Below are 24,077 nucleotides of genomic sequence, written 5' to 3'. Positions count from 1 at the left end.
CATCCATTTACAGTTTTATTTATTATTTACAAAATGTATTGTTCAGAATATCAATCAGTAAGTGGGTTTTGATAAATTTCTGAACTTACAGCAGCTGTGTGGCCCCCCAGCCCACAGCTTTGGAAGCAGAGATGAGTCCTTCGGTCCAGCAAGAGTTTTTGGCATAGAATTCAGTAACAGTTGCTGCACCCTGACAGCACAAATGGAACAAATGGGTCACTCAATAAAACACCAACTGCAGATTCTGCTTCTTGTTCATTGCCAAAATTTAGCAAAATGCTAAAACACTGGATATATTGAAATTTATAGGTAAGACTGTTAGTTGTTCAAATGGTATCACAATGGAGAAGATAATTGGAGCCTCTCTTCCCTCCATCACAGTCACAGACACTATTCGCACCCACTCAGCATTGTGGAAGACCCCACGGACCCCTCACACACACACACTCTGCTGCCTTTTGGCAAGTGTTACCAGAACATTCAGGGCCTCACTGCCAGACTGCGAAACAGTTTCTTCCCCCAAGCCATCAGACTGTTGAACACTCAGTGACTGGACTGACACACACACACACCTTCATACATGTCTGTAAGCCCCACTCACACACAATTTTGCTCGAGAGCTTTTAGCTCTAAAAAGGCCACTTTTACATGTTAATGTGAAGAAGAATAAGGTAATAATAATAAAGGATAATCATGATTTTTCCCACATTTTTTCCATTCTGCATCGTGTTTGATGAATAAAAAGACAGAATATCTGAACTTGTCCTGCAATTTTATCTTTAGGGTGACATCAACTTACCCTTCCTCCTTCCACAATGTCTTTCTGTAGGTCAGTAGCAGCAGTCACCAGCATGTGAACAGCCTGGAGAGAAGAGAGGGCACCACAGTAAATACAGGAAACAAGAGTTAACTAAAGTTCACAAAATTATTTGAATATTGCCCACTTTCTTACCTTCATCAGGTCTGAGCAGGATCCCAGGATACTGTGATGAAGCAAACACACAGATTGTAAGTAAGAGAGGAGGAAAATAACCACCACAGAAATAAATAATTTTATGATGATTCTTTAGGATTTTTCTTACTTCTGATTGACCTCCAGTTTGACACCAGTATTGTCTTTCTTTGCCTGACTCAGTATTTCCTATGAAAAATAAAAAAAGAAAGAACAGATGTCTATGTGAGATAAATGATAGAAATATAATTCAGAGAACAGTAGCTTTGCGTAGACAGGTCATAGTAGAGAATGCTTATTTTTGATATATCAAAAAGATCATCTTATATATATTTTATAAATTATCTGATGGTTGTTCTTACATCCATTCGCAAGACAGCCTCTTCAATGGCAGAAGATGTGGCGAGCATCTCTTTGTCCACCATGCTTCCTAGTTCTTCTTTTAGCACATCATGCCCTTTCGGACGCAAATCCTAAACAAGAGTCACACAGTTACAGCAAACATGAGTCTCAGTAGCGAGTATTGAGAGGTCAAGTTCAGGATCTTTGGAAACCTGCAAAAAAGTTGGCACTTTTCTTGCCATTATCTCAATAACATGGAAACATGGTCATGGAGGGAGCGGTTCACTGCTCGCCCACCCTCATTTTCAATTTTACACATACACACTTGACAATTTCTCTCTCTCTCACACTCATACATACACACAATACTGTCTTGTTAATTGGTTAAATATAAATTCAGTCCCACCTGTCCTACAGCGAGGATACGTTGAACAGTATAGCGTATTGCAGACGGGTCTGCTCGCTGTAAACTCGCCTGAATCTTCAAATCCTTCAAGAAGTGAAGGCAGTGATTGGCACAGTCCCGACAGCTGTCAGTCAGATCTGTATGAGTCCAACACACAGCATTCAACTTTCTGTGTAGAAAATATTTAGCAAGTGTTACAACAGTTACAACAACTATGTACGTTTCTTACAGTTCGCCTGGTCGACAGGGGCTGAGTGAGATGTTGCCGATCCGTTAACAATTGTGTCAGCAGCAAGGTGGGAAAACTGTGTGACTGCTCTTAGCAAACCACTGGCATCTAGACAGAACAGGGAAGGATTAAACAAACTAATCAGTTGATGTACCTGACTTGAACTGAACACACCCACAATTCCCAACGTACCATTACTGTTTCCCAGATAGGCCAAGTGGCTCTGCTGCATTTTGTCAATAGAATTCAGGGTGATTTCCGCTCGGTTCACCAAATAATCTGTCAAACACAAATAACTGATCAAAAACAAACAGTATGGAAAAGCAAAATAGCAAGGTCTGAGGATTAAAGATTTTTGGTTACCATGTTAATTTATTGTATAAAGTTTTGTGTAGCAGTGCTGAAGTAACAACTTATAGTTTTCCATAATGATGAATCCTTAAATGTGTGTGTAGACTGAATCTTTATTTTCAGTGGAGGTTTTTTTTTTTTGCCATGTCTTTCCATATCATAATGTGCACATCTGCTTTTGCCTCCATTAAAATCTGTGTTGAAGATTGCTGTTGCTATTGAATGCTATGAGTTATATGAAGAACTTCAGTCATCTCTGAAATTTAAAAGGCATCAGCCATGTGTTTACTTTCTTCGTGCGTTTCCTCAAACAGATGAACCAATGTCAATATTTATTAACGTCTTAGAATAGAGGTTTGCTGATTTTATTCAGTTTGTTTTGTTTTTGTATTAAAATGCCTATTCTATGGCTTTTTTTTTGGTTACATAATGTACTGCACACTTTTCAAACACATGGGCAACTGAATGCAAAATAAATAAAAGCTTCCGTCCTTAAAATATTTTTTAAAAACTCTTTTTAAAGGGATTTTCTTTGAGGAGGGAAAATAATTGTGATTTTACCAGGAGAGCTGATGCAGCGGACATGTATAGGGTCATCCAGTTTGGCCACAGCGTCCAGTATGATGCCCTCAGCTTCCACCACTGCACACTGTAGCAGACAAAACTGCTCCTCCTGCAGCTTCTGGGCTAGCTGACTTTCACGAGAAGCCTGATTTATCACACACACATACACACGAAGTTAATAATTAGTCAGTTATAAAGTCTTAAAATAGAGCGACAAACAGGAAACTGGACCTGTTGCTGTAACTGGGCATGTAAGCCTCCCAGTTCCATGCTGCTCCTCTGCCTCTCCTGCTCTAGAGAGGACTGTTGAAGATGAGTTTGTTGTCTGAGGGTTTTCAGCTCAGCCTCCTGTTCCCGCATCATACGCAGCAACCCCTCCTTTTCCACCTGCAGCCCTGCCAGTGTGTTGTTTAGCTGGGTACCACTCTGAGAAACAGATTTTAAAAACGTTTTTCATTTACAAATAAGTCTTATCTTATAATCTTCAAGGCTTGTAGATGCTAGAAAATAAGTTTACAGCAGTTTTGATCTAAATGTTCTGACCATTTCTTTGCTTTGCAGGATGTTGTTTGCTTGTGTCAGTTCTGCTCGTGTGGATTCCAAATCTCGCTTGAGCCTGTCAATTTCCAACTTCTGTGCTGCATTTATGGCAAGCTACAGGAAACACAGAAGACACAGAAAAGCAGACAGAATTATATTATACAACAAGTTTAGGGGCACTTTTGTGCCAATTATAAATGCTTCCAGTACAGCAAAGAAAAACACAATCATCAATCAGGCAAATAAAGTAAAAGTAAACACAAGACAGAGCTGTGTTTGATAAGGAAGTCAAAAGAAAGATGGGCCTAAGTGGTTCAAGGCTGAACAACCAATATCATGACAAAGGTCAGGCAGTCCTTTTACACGCAGTGTTACAGATGTTGTACAGAGGCTATAGGAGGGAGACAATATGTGGAATAGAAATCTGGTTCTGAGGCTTTTAATCTTAGCTTTTAAAGTCTGACAGTGTTACAGGACTGTCATGCCAAGTTAATGGAGCACTCAACCAGTTTGGAAAGTTCATTTAAAGATCACTAACATGGCTTGATACCTGGATATTTATAGCTCTAAGGAGTAAGTATGATTTTATAATGTAGTTTAACATAAAGAGGTTAAAACTGAATTGATATTTGAACATGTCTTAAACAAAGCTACTGAGCCAATTCAATTTTATTGTATTTATATAGCACCAAATCACAATAAAAGTTGCATAGTGCTTTGAACTGTAATGTAAAGACCCTACAATATTACAGAGAAAACACATAAGCAAAGCGTTACAGATATCAAAATACCAAAGTGTGGACATTTTTTGCAATGCCTGAAGACGAAATCTTTCCATTCATCCTCTGCTACTTATTCAATTCAGTGTTGTGGTTGGGTACCTAACCTAGCTGTCACAGGGCAAGAGGAGGGATAAACCCTGGATAGGTTGGCAGTCTATTCCTGAGCTAATACATTATTGATATATTAATATCATTAGCCCTGTGAAAGACCATGTTGTATTTCACTCTGGACCTTTTAGTGATGCGTGTTTCAGACCTGCTGCTGTAGCTGAGCTCTCAGATCCTCCAGCTCTTGGTTGGTCCTGTCTCTCTCCAAGTCCAGGGAGCTCTGCTGCAGTTGTGCCTGTTGTCTCAGAGTGGTAAGCTCTGCATCTTTTTCTCTTGCAGAGCGTAGCAGCACTTCCCGCTCAGCCTGCAGAGCTGTCAAACTGCTGCTCACCTGAGATCCCTCCTAAAGAAACACAAAGACATCTTGAGAACTCATACTCATATGAGAACTCAATGCCCAATGTGTTTTTGGCATTGGTTATCAGGCACCAAGATGCTTTCAACACTCTAGAGCCTATCCCAGGTACTATAGGATGAGTCTGAGAAGTATGTGAGGATGGGATATATGCGACGACAGACAGTAGTTAGGTGTGCGGTAGATGTTAAAGATGGGTTCAAGATGGAGGCAAGACTACATGAGGGATTGGCTCTGAGTCCCTTATTGTTTGCAATGGTGATGGACAGGTTAACAGATGAGGTCAAGCAGGAGTAAAGGTGAAGCTGCAAGGAGCAATAGTGATGGTAGATGAATTTTTTATAACTGGGGTCAACAATTCACATAAACAGACAAGCACAAGAGAGGGAAAAAGAGACTGCAGGCAGGGTGGAGACAAATGTCAGGGACAATTAGTGACAGCAGGATAGCAAAAGTCAGGAGGACAAGCTAGAGGTAGAAAAGTTAAAGATGTTACGTTTTTCATTAGGGGTAAAGAGGATGGACAGGATTAGAATTACTATATCAGAGAAATTAGTACATTGAGTTCGACCATTATGAAGACAAAGTTAAGGGAGGCAAGGCTGAGATGGTTTGGATATATGCAAAGGAGGGCTAGAAGCTATATTGGAGAAAGGTTGTTAACTTTAGAGCTGCCAGGCAGGAGGAAAAGAGGAAGGACCACTGCAAAGGATTCGTGGATGTAGTGAAGGAGGACATGCAGAGGGTTGGTGTGTCAGAGAAGGATGCTTGGAACAGGTTGAGATGGAGGCAGATGGCCAGCTCTGGCAACCCCTGAAAGGAGCAGCTGAAAGAACAACAAGGGTTTTCCCAAAAGTCTAAAAATAGATGTGTTCTGCCATGAAATCTGTGGTCATATTATAGTCTTACCTTCTCTTTACTCTCCAGAGTACTGCGCAAGGTGGCAAGCTCTGCTCTTTGCTCCAGCAGTTCTTGGTTCAGGCGGTCCACCTCCATCTGCTGCTGATTCATCTGATCAGGACGAAAAAAGAAAAAGAAAGAAAGAAAAGATCAATAGTGACAACAGCTTTTGTTCATCAACACAAAACTATGTCTGATGCAGGTCTTACCACGTTGCTTTTCTCCCGTCGTAGATTTTCCAGCTCAGTTTCTAGCTGATATTTAGCCCTCTGCAAATCATCGTGCTCTTGTTTGGTGCTTGACATAATCTTCACCGTTTCTGTATTCTGCACATGATTAAAATACATTCCATAATAACTAAGAAGGTAAAGGTACCTCAGCTTGCTACAAAAATGAGAAACACAGGAAAACAGCAGGATGGGGTCTGTAAGAAGGTAACAAAATTCACCTATCACCATCTCCAATTATCTCTATCATTAATTGAGTTGAACAATGTGGTTCAACGTTCTAATTTCAATTTTTAAAAGGCGACAGCTAAGGAAGTTACAAATAAACATAAAAGAAACTGCAATTTACCTTCTTCATTAGGTCAGCATGGCTGCTAACCAGCTCTGCATGTCTCTCTTTAAGTTGAGTGAAACGAAGCTCTGCTGCTTGAGCTCTGCCTGTGTAGTTAGGAAGAAGATGCACCTTTTTACTCAGTTTTAGCTCTTTTTGTATTGCTAATTCAGCTGCATGCTCACATCTGAACTCTCACCATCTGCCTCCTTGAATCCAATCTGTGCCCCGATGTTAGCCACATTAGTGCTTCGTAAAGCCTCCACTTCCATGCGCAGGTGTTCGTTTTCAACCATTGCCATCTGCTTGTGGGTGCGCTGCTCCTCGACCTCAGCCTGCAGTCGGTTCACTTGACTCTTTAACTCTGTTACACACCTCTGAGCCTGGGGAAGGAAGAAGAAACTTACAATTATTGACAAGGACTTCTTGTCTTGCTGTTTTGGTTAATTTGTGAACAACACAGAAACAAACACATTTTACAATTACAAGCTGTAAATGAGACATTTGAACATAAACTTGGTAATGTTTCAATATGACTTTCAATATACAAGTCCTAATGAATGCACAATGATCACAATGTATCAATATCACCAATCACAAAGCAGAGGATGCTACAGTTAGCATCCTCTTAGCCATCATATGGAAGGACCATGGCTGACTGCATAGAGGAAGGGTTTTCAGATTTATGTGACCAGCCACTCCAACACTGTCATCTTATCCCATTTACCTCATTCTTGAAGATCTGTAATTCTGGTTTCAGAACATCTAGCTCTCTCTTCAGACTGTCATTTTCCATTTCTCTCTGCTCCACTGAAGAATCAGGTGTTCTCATTTGGTTGAGCAGATAGTACTGGTTTGATAAAAAGCTACATATCAGCACTGACACCACACAAAGCTGGTGGAATTTCAAAGTACCATATCTTCTGACAACTATGTACCATACCTGTGGCATTTGAGAAGCTTCTCTAAACTCTGGTTGTGGCTCCACATCCTCCTCCTCCTCATGATGCTCCTCATTTGGCGTCACTACTACTGGTTTTTTGTACTCAGCCAAGGCAGCGGCTCGGAGGAAGTTTGGAGGAGCCTGAGGGGCAATGATACAATTAACATACACAAAAGGCACAAAAACAGAAGGAGCAAAGCACGTAAATGTTAAAAAAAGAAATCTGTGGCACTTACATCTGGGAGATCTGGGATCTGGATGAAAGTTTTAAAGAACTCCATTTCTCTGGCTTTGTCAAAGAACTGTGTGAGGCTACAGAAAAAAATAACAGTCAGTGTCAGACCTCTTCTTTTAAGGTCACTGTCATTCTTTGTCGTTTTCAGATTTTTATTTACATGTTTTTCATTGTAATGGAAATTAGGTTTTAGCTACCACTTAAACAGCAAATGTATTTTACTTTGTTCCTGTTAAATAGATTAGTGAGTTTCTCTAATAAATAATTCACCTCATAAACAGATCACGGAACCGGTCTCTGTGTCCAAGAAGAACATCTGGAGAAATGCCTGTGACGAAAAGGTTATGATTGATTTAAGGCATTTTTTAAATAATGCTGACTATCTCATGATTTATTTTAATAAATAAATATTTGTTTTTCACTCACGGCTGTGAAGCTTAAACAACAATCGCACACAGAAGTGATAGAGAAAGCTGCAGTCCTGTATGAGAGGTATGAGTGGGATCAGTCTGCACTGCCCAGCTGGAGTTGTAGATTTGGCCTGGTTGGCCTCCACCTGGCGAAATACTATTTGGCATTAAAGCCAAATTAGGGAATTTGATTAGGGGTTTTTAACTTGCTGAAGAACAGAATGAACACTAATGTGTTGGTTCAAACTATTTATTTTTTAGGTAAACTACAGCGTATTATTTCAAGGAATCTTCAGTAGGCGTGGTGCAGGAAACACGACACACTACAGTAATGTACAACATTTGCAGTACAACTTGTACAAAATGCTGCAGCCCTCCTTTTGACTCGTGTGAAGAGACACCAACATATTACTCCAGTGCTTGCTTCCCTTCATTGGCTTCCAGCGAGTTTTAGAATTAAATTTAAAATCTTACTTTTGACTTATAAAGCGCTAAATGGCCAGGCACCAGACTATTTGTCTGACCTTTTGCAGCTTTATACGCCCTCTAGAGCCCTTTGATCAAGTGATCATATACTCCTTATCTTACACAAGTCTAGGATGGTTCATAGAGGGGATCGGCATTTGTGGTTGTGGTGCCGAAAATGTGGAACGATCTACCTCTCCAGAAAGCACTTCTGGATGGATGCAAACTGCATTTCGTTGCCCTGTACCTGTGCATGTGCAATGACAATAAAGTTGAATTCTATTCTATTCTCTCCACATTAGAAAGGCCCCAACTGTCACTCTTTTAAATCCCATCTTAAAACATATTTTTTCCACTTTGGCTTTTGATACTGCACGAGAGTTACCAATTCTTTTTATCCTAATTTTCTTAGCTGTTGTTGATGTTAATGTCACTGCTTAATTATTACTTTGTACAGCACTTTGGTCAACTCTCTGTTGTTATTAAATGTGCTTTATAAATAGAATTAATGTCAGAAAGTATTGAGCGACTGATCAGACAGACAGACAGATATAATGACCCTCCTAACGGACTAACCTGTGTCAGCCATCTTGAGTCCAGCATCCAGGTAATCCAACAGCTCCTGTGTCATATCCAGCCTACAATATAAAACATTTAACAAGAAATATTCAAGCAGAACTGAAACACATTACCTGTGCTTAAAAAAAAAAGTGGACAACTTACACTTTGTTCATGTCACTTCCTGCTTCCTTCTCCAAAGTCTCATCACTGGCCTCCAGGTTGCCTGGGATAACCTTGTGCTGTAAAAAAAAAAAAAAAAAAAAAAAAAGTCATATTATGCTACTTAACTAAAACAACCGATTAAGGAACCCTTTCCTTTAGCACATGGATGTTAGCTGCCTACAGACAAGAAAGCTTGTATTGTACTAATTAAAGGTTTTCTAACAATTCTGTACAATTGTCTTTAATTGCCAGAAATGTTTAACCTTTATTTATGAGAGAGTAAAACTGTTAATACACTTCCTTTGGAAGTGTTTCCAGGATTATGATGGGCACACAAAGAAAGCTCTGTTTGGTTAGGATCTGAGGCCTTTAACTAAGGCTAATAGAAGCAGTGAAGGCAAAGTGTGTCCAAACTTTTGACTGATACAGTACATGCTCGTGTTTTTCCTCCTTTTTTCACGCTTAACTGACTGCCATTTGGATTAGCCGCTTTTTATGTTTTTTGAAATGTTAAAGGTCAAAGGAGCTTGCAAAGAAAAGTGTCTGGACTTCTTTAAGTTGCTTGAAGACGTTTCACCTCTCATCCGAGAAGCTTCTTCAGTTCTAAGGTCAAATGGTGGAGAGTCCCAGATATAAACCTAGTGGGAGTGACCCCCCACAGAGGGACAAAAGGACCCCCTGATGATCCTCTAATCGCCTGAGCCAAGGTGTGTAACTGGGCGTGGGTCCCAATCAGCCAGAGTTTCGGGTGTGTTCATTGTGAAACCTGGCCCCACCTAATCATGCGAATTCCTGAGGACAAGACTCAGCAGTCCATCTGCATCTTAAGGATAAAGGACACTCTTTCGAGGATGCCAATGTTCACATTTTGGACAGAGAGGACAGATGGTTTGAAAGAGGAGTGAAAGAAGCCATCTATGTCCACTGTGAGCAACCATCTTTGAACAGAGGCGGGGGTTTACGACACCAACTCTCTGCCATCTATAATCCAGTTTTGAGATCCCTTCCCAGACACCTTAACGCCCACTCACATCCTGGGCCATCTGACCTCAGGAATTCGCATGATTAGGTGGGGCCAGGTTTCACAATGAACTCACCCGAAACTCTGGCTGATTGGGACCCACACCCAGTTTCACACCTTGGCTCAGGCGATTAGAGGATCATCAGGGGGTCCTTTTGTCCCTCTGTGGGGGGAAACTCCCACTAGGTTTATATCTGGGACTCTCCACCATTTGACCTTAGAACTGAAGAAGCTTCTCGGATGAGAGGTGAAACGTCTTCAAGTAACTTAAAGAAGTCCAGACGCTTTTCTTTGCAAGCTCCTTTGACTACGATGACCTGGATGACTGAGAACCTTCACAGGCAAATGTTAAAGGTATATGGTATGGTCCGTATATGGTAAGGTATATGAGCAGTTCAATTTAAGTACAACTGTACTTACAGCAGTAAGTACAGTTTAAGTACACAGGAGATTGTGTAAGTCTGCATGTGGGTAGGAACAGCAATACAGAGCATTTTGTTTCTAGTTCTTGAAACAAGAAAGCAACAAAACATCGATTATGCTGTAAAAATGTACCTTTGTTCCAATGTAACACTAAAATTATGAGTAATTACCTTTTTATGAAATTCCATTTTTTGGCAGAGGTATTTGGAAGACAAGGCGACAATGTGCCCATATCGATCATGCAAGTTTCCCTGGACAGGAAAGAAAAAAAAACAGAAAAAAAAAAGAAAGAAAAAAAAAAAAAGAGTTTGTTGCTTAGAAAACAATCATATTTAAACTGAATCACCTTACTAACCCACCAACCAACGCAGTCAACACAAATATTTTAATAAATATTAATGCGAGTCATACTGATGTTTCCAAATATGGACAAACAAAACCACCAATTTAAAAAAAAATAAACAAAAACAAACAAAAAAGGACTATATTTTAGAAATCAACATCTTAAAAAGGTGAAACAAAGATGCATGTAACTGCAGATCTTTTTACAAACTCTCAATATGAAAAATAAAGCTTTTTAATAGATAAACCTCCAAACTGTATTCTCTAGTTTAAATATAAGCTGCGGCTTCAATATGGCAGCTACTCACCCAGAGGGTGCCCATATCTTTCACATTACGACAGTATCTGTAAGAATCCGTCACCACCTGTACATCAAACAGACACAAGAGATTACATATCACCAACCGGAGCGCGGGAGAGTATAAGGTGAAGGAAATGCAAAAAACTGAACTTACATTTCTGTGTCCATCCCTGAGGATTTTGTGAACCAGATAGCAAAACTTCCAGCTCACAATGGAGTTGCTGGATAGAGGTAGGTTCAAGACATACGACCAGAAGGCCGTAGCTCCACCCTCTTTATGAGTTCCCATGATGATATCTGTACAGCTGTCAAGGAGACTCCCAAGTACCAATGCACAAACAGTTCAAAGAAAGTACGGACACACTATCGCAGTCGACTGTCAAACTGTCTGAAAAATGAATGCAGGGTGGCAAAGCCTTCAACAGGCAACCTTTTTAACTGGTTGGCAGGGTGGTGACTGCTCTGGTTGAAATAAAAAAAATCTGAGAATATCTGGTTGATCTGAGAAGATTTAAATTATGACTTCAGTAAATGTTTTCCCGATACATTCATTTACTCAGTCCCTAGTTTGAAATTGTACTAAATACAATATGTTCATTTTGTAAATTAAGGCCCCACTTACTGGGTGTCCCCTGATAACGACTGTGTTACGGCTATTCTTCCCGTCCCATGCAAGGACACCTGGATTGGCTGGAGGACTGTTTACTTAGCCTGATAGGCCGAAGGACACTGTCTCAGCTAAACTATGGACACGCACACACACACACTTACACTGATAAGCACTCACTCATCCCGCCTCCCTTTCCAACGCCTTCGATGCTTGTGCCCTACCGGGGAAGATGGCAGTCAACTGGACCAGCGCAGATATGCTGCAGGACCGGATGCGCTGTCTACACCGGCTCTCTCTTACCCTTTACCGCCCCTGTTGCTTGTCTTGTGTTTCTATGGTGTATTGATAGTCATGTGCTTTTGTGCTGAGGTGTTTTTTCTGTTATCAAACTGTTCTCCCACTAGGAGCTCAGTCTGAGTGGAGTTTTTTTCTCCTCCTCTTACCTCATGTAGTGTATTTTCGTTGTTTTTTTCCTATCAGCCTACCTTTCTGACATGTCTCCCCAATGTGATGTTTGTGTAAAGTTGGTCAGAAGGTTCCTTTGTAAGTGCGCATGCGCCATTAGCGTGCTGCCTGCTGTAACCCTAATTTCCCTCGGGATTAATAAAGTATTCTGATTCTGATTTATTGCATTTTAATACAATTTATGATTTGGGCTTTCAAAAATTATGAAAAAATCCTGGGGGGAATTAGTTGTTTTCATTCACTTTTTCTATTAAGCTTTCATTCTGAATTGTAATTCAAACAAACCCCCTGCACATCAGAGCGGTGTGCTTCCACCCCTCTGTGGCTATCAGTTTCAGTCACTCTGGCTACTGTACAGGTCTTCTGAGAGTCCACTGGCCCCTTGGCTCCCTTTGCTCACCGTAGATGCCCGGTGGTGCCCATGTGAAATTGGTTCAAAAACACCACCACAATCAGGACTTAACTCTCCTGGATCCATGACGACCACTTGGTCCTCTCACCTCTTTTTGTTTTCTGTTTAAATTATACTGACAGCTTAATAAATCCCTGTAACAGTTTAATACAGTTCAATAACTGCATGAGGTTTTCTAAGTGACAATAAACACAAGCATAACATTGATTGCCATAACTGAGCAGTTTCATCATAAAAGGAGAGACTGACACCGCTCGGATCATATGAAGAGATAGAATCCCTCAGAATCCCTCAGTTCCTCAATTAGGTCAACATCACAATTATGAATTTTTTAAAAAAAGAGATGGTGACAGTGGATAAGCTTAAGACAAAGGGGGAGAGAAAGCAATGGTTTATATACAGTCAACATATTTTACACACGCTATGGCTTTGATCTAGGGACAACTGCTGGTCAGTTCACCACTTTACCATACACTGAAATATTCCAAACATTACTGCATGTATAGTCAAAGTTGAAGACTGTTGGACAGTTGAAAACTCAAGAAATCACGTATCTAAACTGATTGACTGATACATTTCTCAGGCTGTTATTTGCCAGAGGTGGGCGATAACTAAAGTTGATAAAAAAAAAAGGTGTTGAGGGTCTCCATCAGATAATTTTTTTTAAAGAAAATGTTATGTTAACTTTAAAATATGTTAACTGACAACTTTACAAAGACTTTCAGCAAAGTTGATCAAAGGCATATTGTGACTTTTTGCAATTAATAATCCATTTTTTTAAAGGAGAGGTCCTGATTTCCCCCCCCCCCTCCGGTATTGCCAACAACTTTTCACTCATGCATTCAAATGTCTAAATGTCTCAAGATGCTCTCCAGAATGTGACATTTAGCACATACGCTGAGGATCCCCAAAAGCCGAATCTCAGTTGCTTTTCTTTAATTTGATACCTATGAAGCCTACCCAAATACCTTACAGGGATTCGGTTTTATTTCCTTAGCAAATGTTAGCATTGTCCCAATAAGCCAGTCAGCATGAGCTATTTATAAAAAAATAAAGATGTACAGTATATATGAAATTGTATTTGTTTTGTATATCCAGTAAGCCTGGTTAGCAGGAAACCTGCTGTTAAAAGGATACTGCGTACATGTTTGTCTTTTGGTGGTGTTTCAGCTGTGGTGACAGCTTTGCTGATGCTGTGGAGCTAAAAGAAATGAAAGAAGAGCAATCAGGACACGAGGAACTAGTTAACACAGCCACATCAGATTGAACTTCAAGATTAAGACATGACAGAAATAACACCAGTGAACTTCCTTGACACGTGATATATTTAACAAGATTTTCCACTAATATGTCAGAAGAAGTGAAGAATTTGACATTTCGATACTGTCTGGTACCCATTTGACAGTTAAAACTAGTTATCATCAAGCACACGGTGTGAACAATAAGGAAGACTTTAAAATCCACAGATTGGGGGGAAAGACATCAAAAAGTTATCCAACACAGGAACAAAGTGACTAACCTGTTGTTTTCCGAACTGTTCTTTCTCCGCAGCCAAAGCCTTTTCCGTCTTATTATCACTCTTATTCTTCGTTTTACTCATGTTTTCACCGAAAAATAGAGACACATAAATATAAAGTGGTCCCACACACAGGTTCAGGCTCCTTGTCCGTGCTCTCGCGCCTCGTTAAACCACAAAGGTGAGTCAGGTGCGGCGCGCGCACGTACGTCACCACAATCCTGCTGGTTTGGCTAGCTCCTTCAAATTACCACAGGATGCTTTTAAAAAGCTGTCCGAACAAAGCAGCTTTCATCCAAACCCATAAATAACATAATGAAAGGAAATGAAAAAAAGTGTGCGACTGTCAGGTAATAAAGTACCATACATGTAGGTTATATACAGATATTTTTATTTTAAAAAACAAACAAAAAAACGTAAAAGCTATTAAAAGACGCAGACTTTTCGGCTGAGTCACCAGGCTGATCTGTAGCCCGTGAAACTGGAAAAACGGTACAAGGACACACCACCCATCAGCCCTGTAGGACTGGTTTCCCATCTCACTCACTCCACACGTTTCAGCCTTTAAAAGCCACAAATAAGATTTTAAAAATACACTCTTTGGCTTTGTTAATCAATGACATTTTTGTATGTCTTTATATGTTTAAATACTTACAGAGGACATATTCACATCTCACAATTTAAAACAATATCAGTGATATAAAAACATTTCACAGTCTGTATTTATACTTCACCTTTTCCTGGGAGGCCTTAAGGTTCAACAAGTGGTGCATGCAGTGCTTAATATAGTAACACTGATTTTTCAGTTCAAAGTTAGTGCTCAACAGTTGTGTCACTTTGGTAAATACTGAAACATACATGAGGAAAATCAATTCTTCAGCTGAGTCATCAAGTCCATGTGATTTACTGGCTGGTTGGTGTTATGTTGAGGACGAACTTTGGGTGGAGCTGGACTGGTCTGTTAGAGAAAAAGATATAAGATCAAGCTGGTATGATTAACACACCCAAACAGGAGGAACTGAATATTTTTATCCTTTTCATGTCACACCCCATGAACACAAATAAGGAGAGAGAGAGATGAAAAGAGGCCGAAAGTCATGAAGGTACTTGAGGATGGAGGTACTTGGGTGATGTTGGGGTGTCTGGGACTCCTGGAAATAAAAAGGGTCAGTGGGCTACAACTCACCATTTGGCTGCTATTCTGTAAAGAACTGTGGAGTCTCAGGATGCTGTTCCCTGAACCAGCCACAACCAGCCTGGACTCATCTAACAGCTGCTGCAGAGAGCATCTGGAAAGAGGGCCGTCCTGATGAGAGAAGGAAAGAACTCTTGGTCTTAATGGAATACTTCAATATGGTGACGGATTTGTTTTGCAATGCCTGAAAAACCTTACGTCACTTTTGTCTGTGCTTATATTAGGAGTTACTTAAAATCTTGCTAGTTTAGCTTAAAATAACAACTAGAAACAGAAATATCTTAATTTTTCCAACCTGAGCAGCATTAAAAGACAACTCCATTGTGTCATCATTCTTTGCCAACGCATGTTTCAGAACTGTCAGCAGCCTCAATTGTGTGGTCAAAAGTATTTCATTCCGGTTTCCATATAAAAAAAAACACAGACTTACTTCTAGCACAATATTTTTGTTTTTGGACTCTATCAGAGTAGCTTTGGGTGACTGACAGTTGAATTTAACATATACAGGTCCTTGGTGTACCCCCATAGTTTAACTTGTACAATGGTAAATGGCCTGTATTTGTATAGTGCTTTACTAGTCCCTAAGGACCCCAAAGCGCTTTACACAACCAGTCATCCACCCATTCACACACACATTCACACACTGGTGGAGGCAAGCTACAGATGTAGCCACAGCTGCCCTGGGGCAGACTGACAGAAGCAAGGCTGCCATATCGCGCTATCTGCCCCTCTGGCCATCACCAGTAGGCAACGGGTGAAGTGTCTTGCCCAAGGACACAATGACCGAGACTGTCCAAGCTCGAACCGGCAACCTTACAAGGAAGGTTGTCAGTCTCCCAACTCTTGAGCCACGATCGCCCCTTGACATCGCCCCATCTCATCTTAAACAACCTATTTTAGCCCCATTCCCACCCTCCCTACAAACTTTCTTCTTATATGCTGTCCCTGACAAACAAGAGGTTTGTAGAGAGACTTTATAAAGTTGTCTTACATCCATCAAGTAAGCTGAGAAGACTCCCTGGTTACAGTTGTTTGAGCTTTGAAGAGCATCTGCAGGCAGATCATCATACACAGATTTTAAGTTCTTCCCTCTGAGTGAAGAAGGTGACTCATCCTTTGGATAGTTACATGTTAACTCATCCTGGCTGAAACACAGAGAGAGACGCATTCATTAAAAATCTAGAAGGATTTTTCACAACTTTACCACATTCAATTTAATATACAAAACACAGACACTTACTAAATTTGAGATTTAAGAATTAGACATTTAGACATTATCTGAGTCTTACGAAACAATTAATTCATTCCTACATTGGACTGTACTGGACACACACACTGAATGTTTATGGGGTTTTTTAGTATGTTGTCCAGTCAACAAGCCAGCTGTGGGTATGTGTGCTGCTATCAGTGTCCAGAGTCTCTAAAAACCCCACAGTATACCTACTGCCAACAATATAATCCACACATATTTACTCAGTGAAAGCTTAGTTTGCTGGAATGGGTTTGTGACATGATATGCCTGCAAAGGGTCTGTAACCATGTTGGTTTAAACCACCTGCTGCCAGCTGTGCAGCCTCTGTGGTTTTAATAACTGTGGGCTCTAAAATGTATTTCTGGCTGCACAAAACAGTGGCACTGCCAAAAAGACAGGAGGCAGTATGGATGGACATAGTGAAGAAGACAGAATAAGACTCTATGGAGGGGAGGGTGAGATGGAGGCAGATGATCTGTTGTGGCCACCCCTAACAGGAGCCGTCCAAAAGCAGCAAAATTAGTGCAAACCATTGAACAACAATATGTGGAAAAGCTACTATACTGGGGTCAGGACTACCAGAAAGTAGTTCCTTCACATATTTTTGTTACATGGTTTGCACTTTTTTTGCTGTTTTGTTTGTTATCCTAGGACATTATTCACCTGCCCAATAATCCCTGACTGGTCTTCCCCTTCAGGGTTTCACAACTCAGCTGCATCAGCTGCAGGTCATTCTGCTGATTCTCACAAACCTGCACACACACAAACATGATCACTTGAATGCATTTTTTTAAAACTTAAAACTTTCAATTATTAAAAACATGACCCCACATGACAGGCGGGGTTCAAACCAGAGTAAATTGTCTGCATTTATGTTGAAAAGAGAGAGACGCTGAAAGAAAAATTCTAGTAGTAAAAGTGGATTTAAAGATTCTCACTTACAAACAGATGAAAACTACCTAAAAATTGTAACTTAATATAAAAATATGTTTAATGATCATTTAGAGGCACACTATATCAAGTACCTAGATGACAATGAGACAGAGATGTAACAAAAAAAAGAGACTCTGGACACTTGGAAATAGATTTGAAATTACTGCATTCCCCCTGAATTATAGACACAAAATGACTGCAATTACATGAAAACATGAAGCACATTCAGACACAAAAAAGTTTCAAAAGAACTGGAGAAAATCATGGGAATGGCTGAAAAAAAACATCAGCCAAATTCAGTTCAGGGGTTTTACTAATCTACAGGAGAAGCAGGAGACCTTCATGTGCCTGAGGTTCCACTGTCTCTCTTTATTTACCCTTTATAGCCTGTTACTACTTCAAGAAGCACTAGACAATGACAGTATCCCAGAGTCAAACATCTGCGTTGTGTAACTGCAGAAACACTGAGGTATGTTGTCCAACCGGTAAGTCACCTTATGCTGGAGGAATGAGGAAAGCTGTACTTCCAGAGCTGGGCTCCAGTTACCACAGTATATTTTATGGGTTCACGCTTATGATGTTTTGTTCAGTACTCTCAGGGAAATACTACATGTTAGAAACTATACCTGTCGTAGGCAGCGGAGCTCAGACATGAGGCGTTCCTGTTTGGAGTGGGCCAGTTCTAGCAGCTCATCTTTCCAGCTGTTTCCCTCCCCTGGTCAAAGAGATCAAATGCTGTGCTTATCTCTGCAGGAGAGTGTCTTTCTCAGGATGAGAGGTATCTGAAACAATCTACCCTACAGATTTCTATCGAGAAAAGCAGACTGCTGATAAGACAGGACTGCATACCTGATTATCTCTACATACTCCTGCTACTGAATCTAACACTGTCACTGTTCACTGACGCCATCTACTGCGAGTCATTCACTGAGAATGAAATGCCGATTATTCTCCGTTTCTAGAACCACTTCATATAACTGTCACATCAATATGTTTGGTCTTTTTTACATTAGAAAAAATGATGAAGAGGTTCATCAAATAAAGGAAAATGAAAACAGTTATTTAAAATAGCTATCATACAGATATTCACTCATTATATAATATCAAAGATGAGGACCATATACCAGGATAAAGCACACAGAACTCTACGTAACACTAGCCAGTCCTAAATCTATCCAGCGAGCCTTCAGGGTTCAAAGAGACTTATACGTCAAAAACATATCAAGAAATACATCATGAAGTTTCCACCAATGAAATAGCAGGAAAAACAGTGAGACAGTGTGTTTGCGATGTACCTGTCAGGGTGTCCCCATGAAGCAGATGGAGTTCTTGCTTGAGGCGGATGATCTCCTCTCTCTGGGTGCTGCTCTGTGTTACCTGCTGTTGTAGCTCCTCTATGAGCACAGCACGACATAGAAGAACACGATAAACGACTGATCATGCAAATAAACAGATAACTCATTTTTAACAGAAAGGCCAAACTTTTTTTTCTTCCAGATTTTCTGCTGAAGATCTTTGTTTTTTGGAGTGTGCCATTTGATGGTTGGACAAGTTCTCCGTTTGAAAAATACGGTCCAACCTGCATCTTGGAAGTTCAGATACCATTAGAGTTTTTATAATAATGATCCTTCATAAAAAGCTCCTGTGTTTTCAATGCTTTATGTGTCAGCACTAAATGGTATGTGTCTTGTAGTCTGTGTTAACAGAATTTATTGTGCACAACTCTGTGAATGCTGGAAAAAAATATACAGCCATACATCCAGACTAAAAATGTCACATGGAGCACATGGAGACAACGTATAAGGGCAGATCTTCTAAATCTGATTCCCAAAAGGCTTTCAATTCCTTTTTATGAGCAGAGTTGCAGACTACTGTTCCATTATCCTTATTTTTCTTTTAACAATATCAGTGTCCTCTGATCATCTGCCCTCTAAAGAATGAGAGTAAATAGGCAACAAAATGACACAAAGTTTTAATAATGTACCTTTGAGCTGTGTGACTTCATGTCTGGCTTCCTTGTAAGACACTTTATTCTCCTCCAGGTCTTTCAGGAGCTTGCTTTCCTGTGAGCGACTCTTCTTCAGAGATGTCTCAAGGTCTTGCAGGCGCCCTGAGAGATCGAGTATACAACTCGAGGCTTTTGCCATATCTTGGTCCTAAAGGGTTAGAATAATTAGATAAAATGATGGGACATCATAAATTGATACAAGACCAGTAGATTATATAGAGAGCAAAGATTTACACGTGTACCTTGAGTTTGAGCATGGAACTGAGCTCCTCCTCCCTGACCTGCAGAGAGCCGACTTGTGTGGACAGAGCCGTGACTGTGGAGTTGAGACTCTGGTTCTTCTCCTGAAAAACAGCATGGACACATAGTTGTATTAATGTGCTAAAATAGTTTTGCATGACTTCCAGTACAAAATATTCCTTGTTTGTGTTATAAGAAGCTGTTTTATTGCCTCTTCATTTAAGAACACAAAAACACAAGGTTTCAACAGCTGCTGGGTGGGGCTCCTTTGGTGGGGGTCTTGGTCTCCTTCATCACCTGAATGCCTTTGGGTTTGGAGACTTCCACTGAAAAATACTCAGTTATAACCACAGAGATTGTTCTCATCACTAACAATTCAAATGAAATTTGAATGCAAAGTTGATGTGAATCGTGGCTCAAGAGTTGGCAGTTCGCCTTGTAATCGGAAGGTTGCCGGTTCGAGCCCTGGCTCGGACAGTCTCGGTCGTTGTGTCCTTGGGCAAGACACTTCACCCGTTGCCTACTGGTGGTGGTCAGAGGGCCTGGTGGTGCCAGTGTCCGGCAGCCTTGCCTCTGTCAGTGCGCCTCAGGGCAACTGTGGCTACAATGTAGCTTGCCATCACCAGTGTGTGACTGAATGTAGTGTAAAGCGCTATACAAATACAGGCCATCTGTTTATTATTGACCTGTTTGAAATCCATGATAAAATCTCAGAGAGCAGAGTGCAAGTGATAAGAATAGGATTAGAGCAACATCAGGTTAGACTGATAGACAGTGCAGGAGGAGCAGCTGGTAGCAGCACATGTGCTTTGAGTTACCGTAGCTGTACACACCAGTACATCAGGAGTGTAAATGATATAAAAGGCAAAATGAGAATGGAAAAAGAAGACTCAAGTCGCAGAATTACCAAAAGTGATGCTCCCAAAAAAGGCTCAAAAGATGAGGAAATGCTAGAAATAAGGATCCAAGGAATTTGGTAGTGTGAAGACCTTTTGGCTACACAAGATTAGGCTACGTTCACACTGCAGGCGAAAGCGCATCAAATCCGATTTTTTTGACCCTATGCGACCCATATCCGACCATGCTATGACAGTGCGAGCGGCGCAAATCTGATATTTTCAAATCCGATCTGGGTCACTTTCGTATGTGGTACTGAATCCGATACATATCCGATGTTTTAGAAAGCGACTGCTGTTTGAACGGTCACGCCTTTTACGTCACCGACACAAGACTGAAGCCAATTATCAGCGCCAGAGAAGCGCCCGAGAAGACATCGCGAACGCTTCCTGGCCATCCAGTGTAGATGTCAGTGAAACTGTTGGGAAGACAACGTAAACATTTTATTTGTACTGTATAATCTGCAGATTCTGACAGAAATCTGCAACTATCCTTTGAAGCACCGCTCCTCTCTTAAACAGCAATAAGGATCATTATTAGGTTATTTACATTATTATGTAAATAACAAAATAACTTAAAGCAAAAATTGGGAAACGTGAAGTCCGAAGTCTTTATATTAAGGGCCATCAGTCAAACAATACTGTTGCTCTGGGTCTAAACAGAGCGCGTTGTGTGTGACATCTTCTTTTGCGCATGCGGGCCGCTTTGAGCGTTCACACTAGAGCGCGTTTGCTGTCGCATTTTATTTGTAGTGTGAACAAGCAGACAAGAAAATCGGATTTGATCAAAAAATCGGAATTGAGCATTAAGACCTGCAGTGTGAACGTAGCCTTAAGACTTAACACACTTTATCCTGTACCATACTTGAAGACAGAAAAAACAAACAAACAGACAAAGTGATATCATGAATGCATGATGTCGTGAGGACAGCTAAAAAAAATAGATTTAATGAAACGGTACTAAAACATTATGGTTATAAATTATTGTTTTTCCCATATTGCCCAGGCCCATATTAGACAAAGGATGTTCAAGATGGAGCTGAGGGAAGAGGAAAAGGGGAAGATCACATAGAAGCTTCTGGAATATTGAACTGCAGTATTGAGGGTACTGAATAAGCACATGCAGAGATTTGGTGTGACAGAGAAGGATGAGAGGCACAGGGTGAAATGGAGGCAGATGATCTATTCTGGCGATCCCAAAAGGGATTAGCTGAAAAAAGTAATTGTGTATCAGGGAATTTTAAAAAACAAATAAAAAAAAGAAACCCAATTCATTCCTGAATCATTTTTAACATTTATCTTTATGTTTCATCACATAAACGACCACACCCAGCAGTACTAAGTGTATCCAACTGTGTGCTGATGTTATGGCGGTACCTGAAAGTACCTGAAAGTCTTGGCATTTTTCACTGATGTGCTTCTGCTTCTTTTCAAGTTCACAGATCTGCTGTCGGGCTTCGTCGAGTTCCCTCTGGGCCTCCTTCTCCCTGGTTTCCACCAGCCGCACATGTTTAGTCAAGACTCTGATCACCTCGTTACGCATCTGCACCTCCTCTGCACACACAAAAAAGAACAAAGTCCCGCCATATGGCCATTTAACAAAATGCCATGTGTATGCACCTTCATCAACAGACTCAGTCTGCAGATGATGTGCAAACTATAAAAACAATGTGCAGACAAAGAAAAAATGATTACTTATTAATATAATGCATTTTGATCTCTTTACAACTCAGCCGGGGTTCCTACTTTTATTATGGCTTCATAACAACCATGTTATTACCATATCTATACAAATTAATTACACTGTCAGCAACAAGAGAAAAGAAAATCACAAAGCTACTTACAATATTGTCATGGTTTATCATAAACATATTGATATTTCACTTTTGAATCTAAGGAGCCTGGAAAGAAAAGCATCTGGACTTTATTAAGTTTCTTGAAGACTTTTCACCTCTCATCCAACAAGCTTTTTCAGTTCCAAGAACAATTGGTGGAGAGTCACAGATTTTTAAGCCTTATTGCGAAGGCCTAAAAAAAGAAGTCCGGTCACTTTTCTTTCCAAGGTCCTTAGATTACCATAACTGATTATGCTTAATTTCCTTCTACATTGGATTGGTAAATCTTATGTACAGTGCGCTATTGAAGCTGCTGTATCCTGCCTACAGTTGCTGGACATCTGCAAGCTGCTTTGCAACCCAGCTTTCCCCTGTGAGTTTCAGCTGTATTGAACTGACCAACATATCCTTAGCTTTCCTCACCATCTAAATGGGCACACTTCTGCTCCAAGGTCAACACCCTCTGGCGGTACTGTTCCCAGGTATGATGCTGCTTAAGATGGGAAGCAGCCATGGCATTTAACTCTGTTTCCCGGTCCTTTAACTCAGCCATCAGCAGGTGCAGTTCCTTCCTTTGCCTCTGGATGATGGTGGTGCTCAGGTCAGTTGCAGTAAACTTTTGCCAAACACACAAATGACAGAAAACCTCAAATAACAACTGAAGGAATCAATCAGTTATTGTGTTGGTCAAAGGATATAAAACTTTTAAAATTATTTCAATAACTGGGTCAAAACCCAGTTATTGAAATAATTTGCAAAAAACAAACAAACAATATAAACAATAAACACAAATGTGAAAGATTTACCAGCAACATCCTGCTTGATCCTCCTAGCAATCCATCCTCTCTTACCTTAGTTTCCTGCATGCTGGGAGTACGGAAGGTATCTGCTAAGATGGGAGGGGTGCCTTTGGTGCCCTGTTTTGGTCTGCTGTCCATCTTAAAGCTGTTTCGACCAGGTATTTGGTGCACATCAAGTGAAGCACCTTCATTTTTCTTAAAAGTGTCATATAATACAAAACAAATTACAATCACTCTGCTACAATACTATCCCGACATGTGTCGATATTACTCACCGTTTTAACTGGAGTGCTATGCCACCGCTCACCTGAAGCATCTGAAACAAAGCAGAAGTGGATGTTGGGTGGATGAAACTACACCTCTTTTTAAAAATGTTTTTAAAAGAAGGATGGTGGAAATGTAGTTGAAAACATCTGTTTACCATTTGACCAGAGGGAACAGGCTGAGGCTTTTCCAAGAGCACTTACATTTGTGCACAGTCTTTTCCCTTTCTCCATCACATCATTCCAGCTTTTTACTAAAATCTGTTCAATGTCTATCATCAGTCACTGTTGTTATTGTTGTGCCGAGCTTTTTCTGGGGCATCTCTCGAGGGCAAGTCGGTAGCTAGCTAGCTTATTAAGATAGCTAAGATTATCTTACCATATCAACTATCCAAAAGCTTCAAATCTGCTCTAATTTAGAAACATGCTACAAATGTTCCCCCAAAAGTTTACACGTTAGCTCGTAGAAACTTCAACCAACTTTTGAATGTTGTGACGTCAGTGACGGAACTCCTGCAGAACTTTTCAAAATAATGTAATATAACTCCAAAATAAAAGAACAAGAATAACAAGACTAACAAACACCTCATTAATGCCATATTTGGGAAATTATTTTTAAAATAGTAATAATAATAATAATTGTTATCATTATTATTAGTAGTAGTAGTAGTAGGAGGAGGAGTAGCAGTAATTTATTAAATT

General features: G+C 40.3%; 2 protein-coding genes across 4 annotated transcripts in view; both read right to left on the bottom strand.

The window, feature by feature from the left end:
- The window catches only part of hip1r (huntingtin interacting protein 1 related), a gene marked incomplete at its 3' end in the record, with an annotated part of 18,797 nt that extends 4,610 nt beyond the window's left edge, over positions 1–14,187 (bottom strand). Inside the window, exons 1-28 of the mRNA XM_005720509.1 lie at positions 13,957–14,187; positions 13,575–13,638; positions 11,105–11,247; positions 10,958–11,014; positions 10,478–10,558; positions 8,864–8,940; positions 8,717–8,778; positions 7,692–7,832; positions 7,536–7,593; positions 7,267–7,342; positions 7,031–7,171; positions 6,815–6,937; positions 6,287–6,470; positions 6,106–6,194; positions 5,739–5,855; positions 5,539–5,640; positions 4,423–4,617; positions 3,388–3,498; positions 3,076–3,270; positions 2,842–2,989; positions 2,122–2,208; positions 1,930–2,037; positions 1,701–1,837; positions 1,315–1,425; positions 1,083–1,141; positions 953–983; positions 800–862; positions 90–190 (exon numbers count right to left, since the gene is read on the bottom strand). Of these exons, the coding sequence (XP_005720566.1) occupies positions 90–190; positions 800–862; positions 953–983; positions 1,083–1,141; positions 1,315–1,425; positions 1,701–1,837; positions 1,930–2,037; positions 2,122–2,208; positions 2,842–2,989; positions 3,076–3,270; positions 3,388–3,498; positions 4,423–4,617; positions 5,539–5,640; positions 5,739–5,855; positions 6,106–6,194; positions 6,287–6,470; positions 6,815–6,937; positions 7,031–7,171; positions 7,267–7,342; positions 7,536–7,593; positions 7,692–7,832; positions 8,717–8,778; positions 8,864–8,940; positions 10,478–10,558; positions 10,958–11,014; positions 11,105–11,247; positions 13,575–13,638; positions 13,957–14,037 (2,942 nt within the window). The remainder of the gene's footprint in view (positions 1–89; positions 191–799; positions 863–952; positions 984–1,082; positions 1,142–1,314; positions 1,426–1,700; positions 1,838–1,929; positions 2,038–2,121; positions 2,209–2,841; positions 2,990–3,075; positions 3,271–3,387; positions 3,499–4,422; positions 4,618–5,538; positions 5,641–5,738; positions 5,856–6,105; positions 6,195–6,286; positions 6,471–6,814; positions 6,938–7,030; positions 7,172–7,266; positions 7,343–7,535; positions 7,594–7,691; positions 7,833–8,716; positions 8,779–8,863; positions 8,941–10,477; positions 10,559–10,957; positions 11,015–11,104; positions 11,248–13,574; positions 13,639–13,956) is intronic.
- Positions 14,188–14,302: 115 nt separating this feature from the next.
- Positions 14,303–23,872, bottom strand: ccdc62 (coiled-coil domain containing 62). Of its 3 annotated transcripts, none has more exons than XM_005720044.1 (13): positions 23,534–23,872; positions 23,388–23,428; positions 23,164–23,307; positions 22,736–22,928; positions 21,865–22,031; positions 19,584–19,685; positions 19,318–19,489; positions 18,629–18,727; positions 17,960–18,048; positions 17,064–17,152; positions 16,140–16,293; positions 15,140–15,259; positions 14,303–14,911 (listed from the first exon to the last, which is right to left on the bottom strand). In XM_005720044.1, exons 1-13 carry the CDS (start codon positions 23,652–23,654, stop codon positions 14,822–14,824), a joined length of 1,581 nt encoding a protein of 526 aa, XP_005720101.1. In that variant the 5' UTR covers positions 23,655–23,872; the 3' UTR covers positions 14,303–14,821. The 3 variants fall into 3 exon arrangements, with proteins under 3 accessions (XP_005720101.1, XP_005720102.1, XP_005720103.1); XM_005720045.1 differs by having other exon boundaries at positions 22,736–22,892; XM_005720046.1 differs by lacking the exon at positions 17,064–17,152 and having other exon boundaries at positions 16,140–16,289.
- Between the last annotated feature and the right edge of the window lie 205 nt (positions 23,873–24,077).

Source organism: Pundamilia nyererei, unplaced genomic scaffold (genome assembly GCF_000239375.1).
Source record: "Pundamilia nyererei isolate P.nyererei 1_Seehausen unplaced genomic scaffold, PunNye1.0 scaffold00002, whole genome shotgun sequence".
NCBI lineage: Eukaryota > Metazoa > Chordata > Actinopteri > Cichliformes > Cichlidae > Pundamilia > Pundamilia nyererei.
Note: the sequence above shows the minus strand (reverse complement) of the source record. Positions and strands in the feature narration are given on the sequence as shown.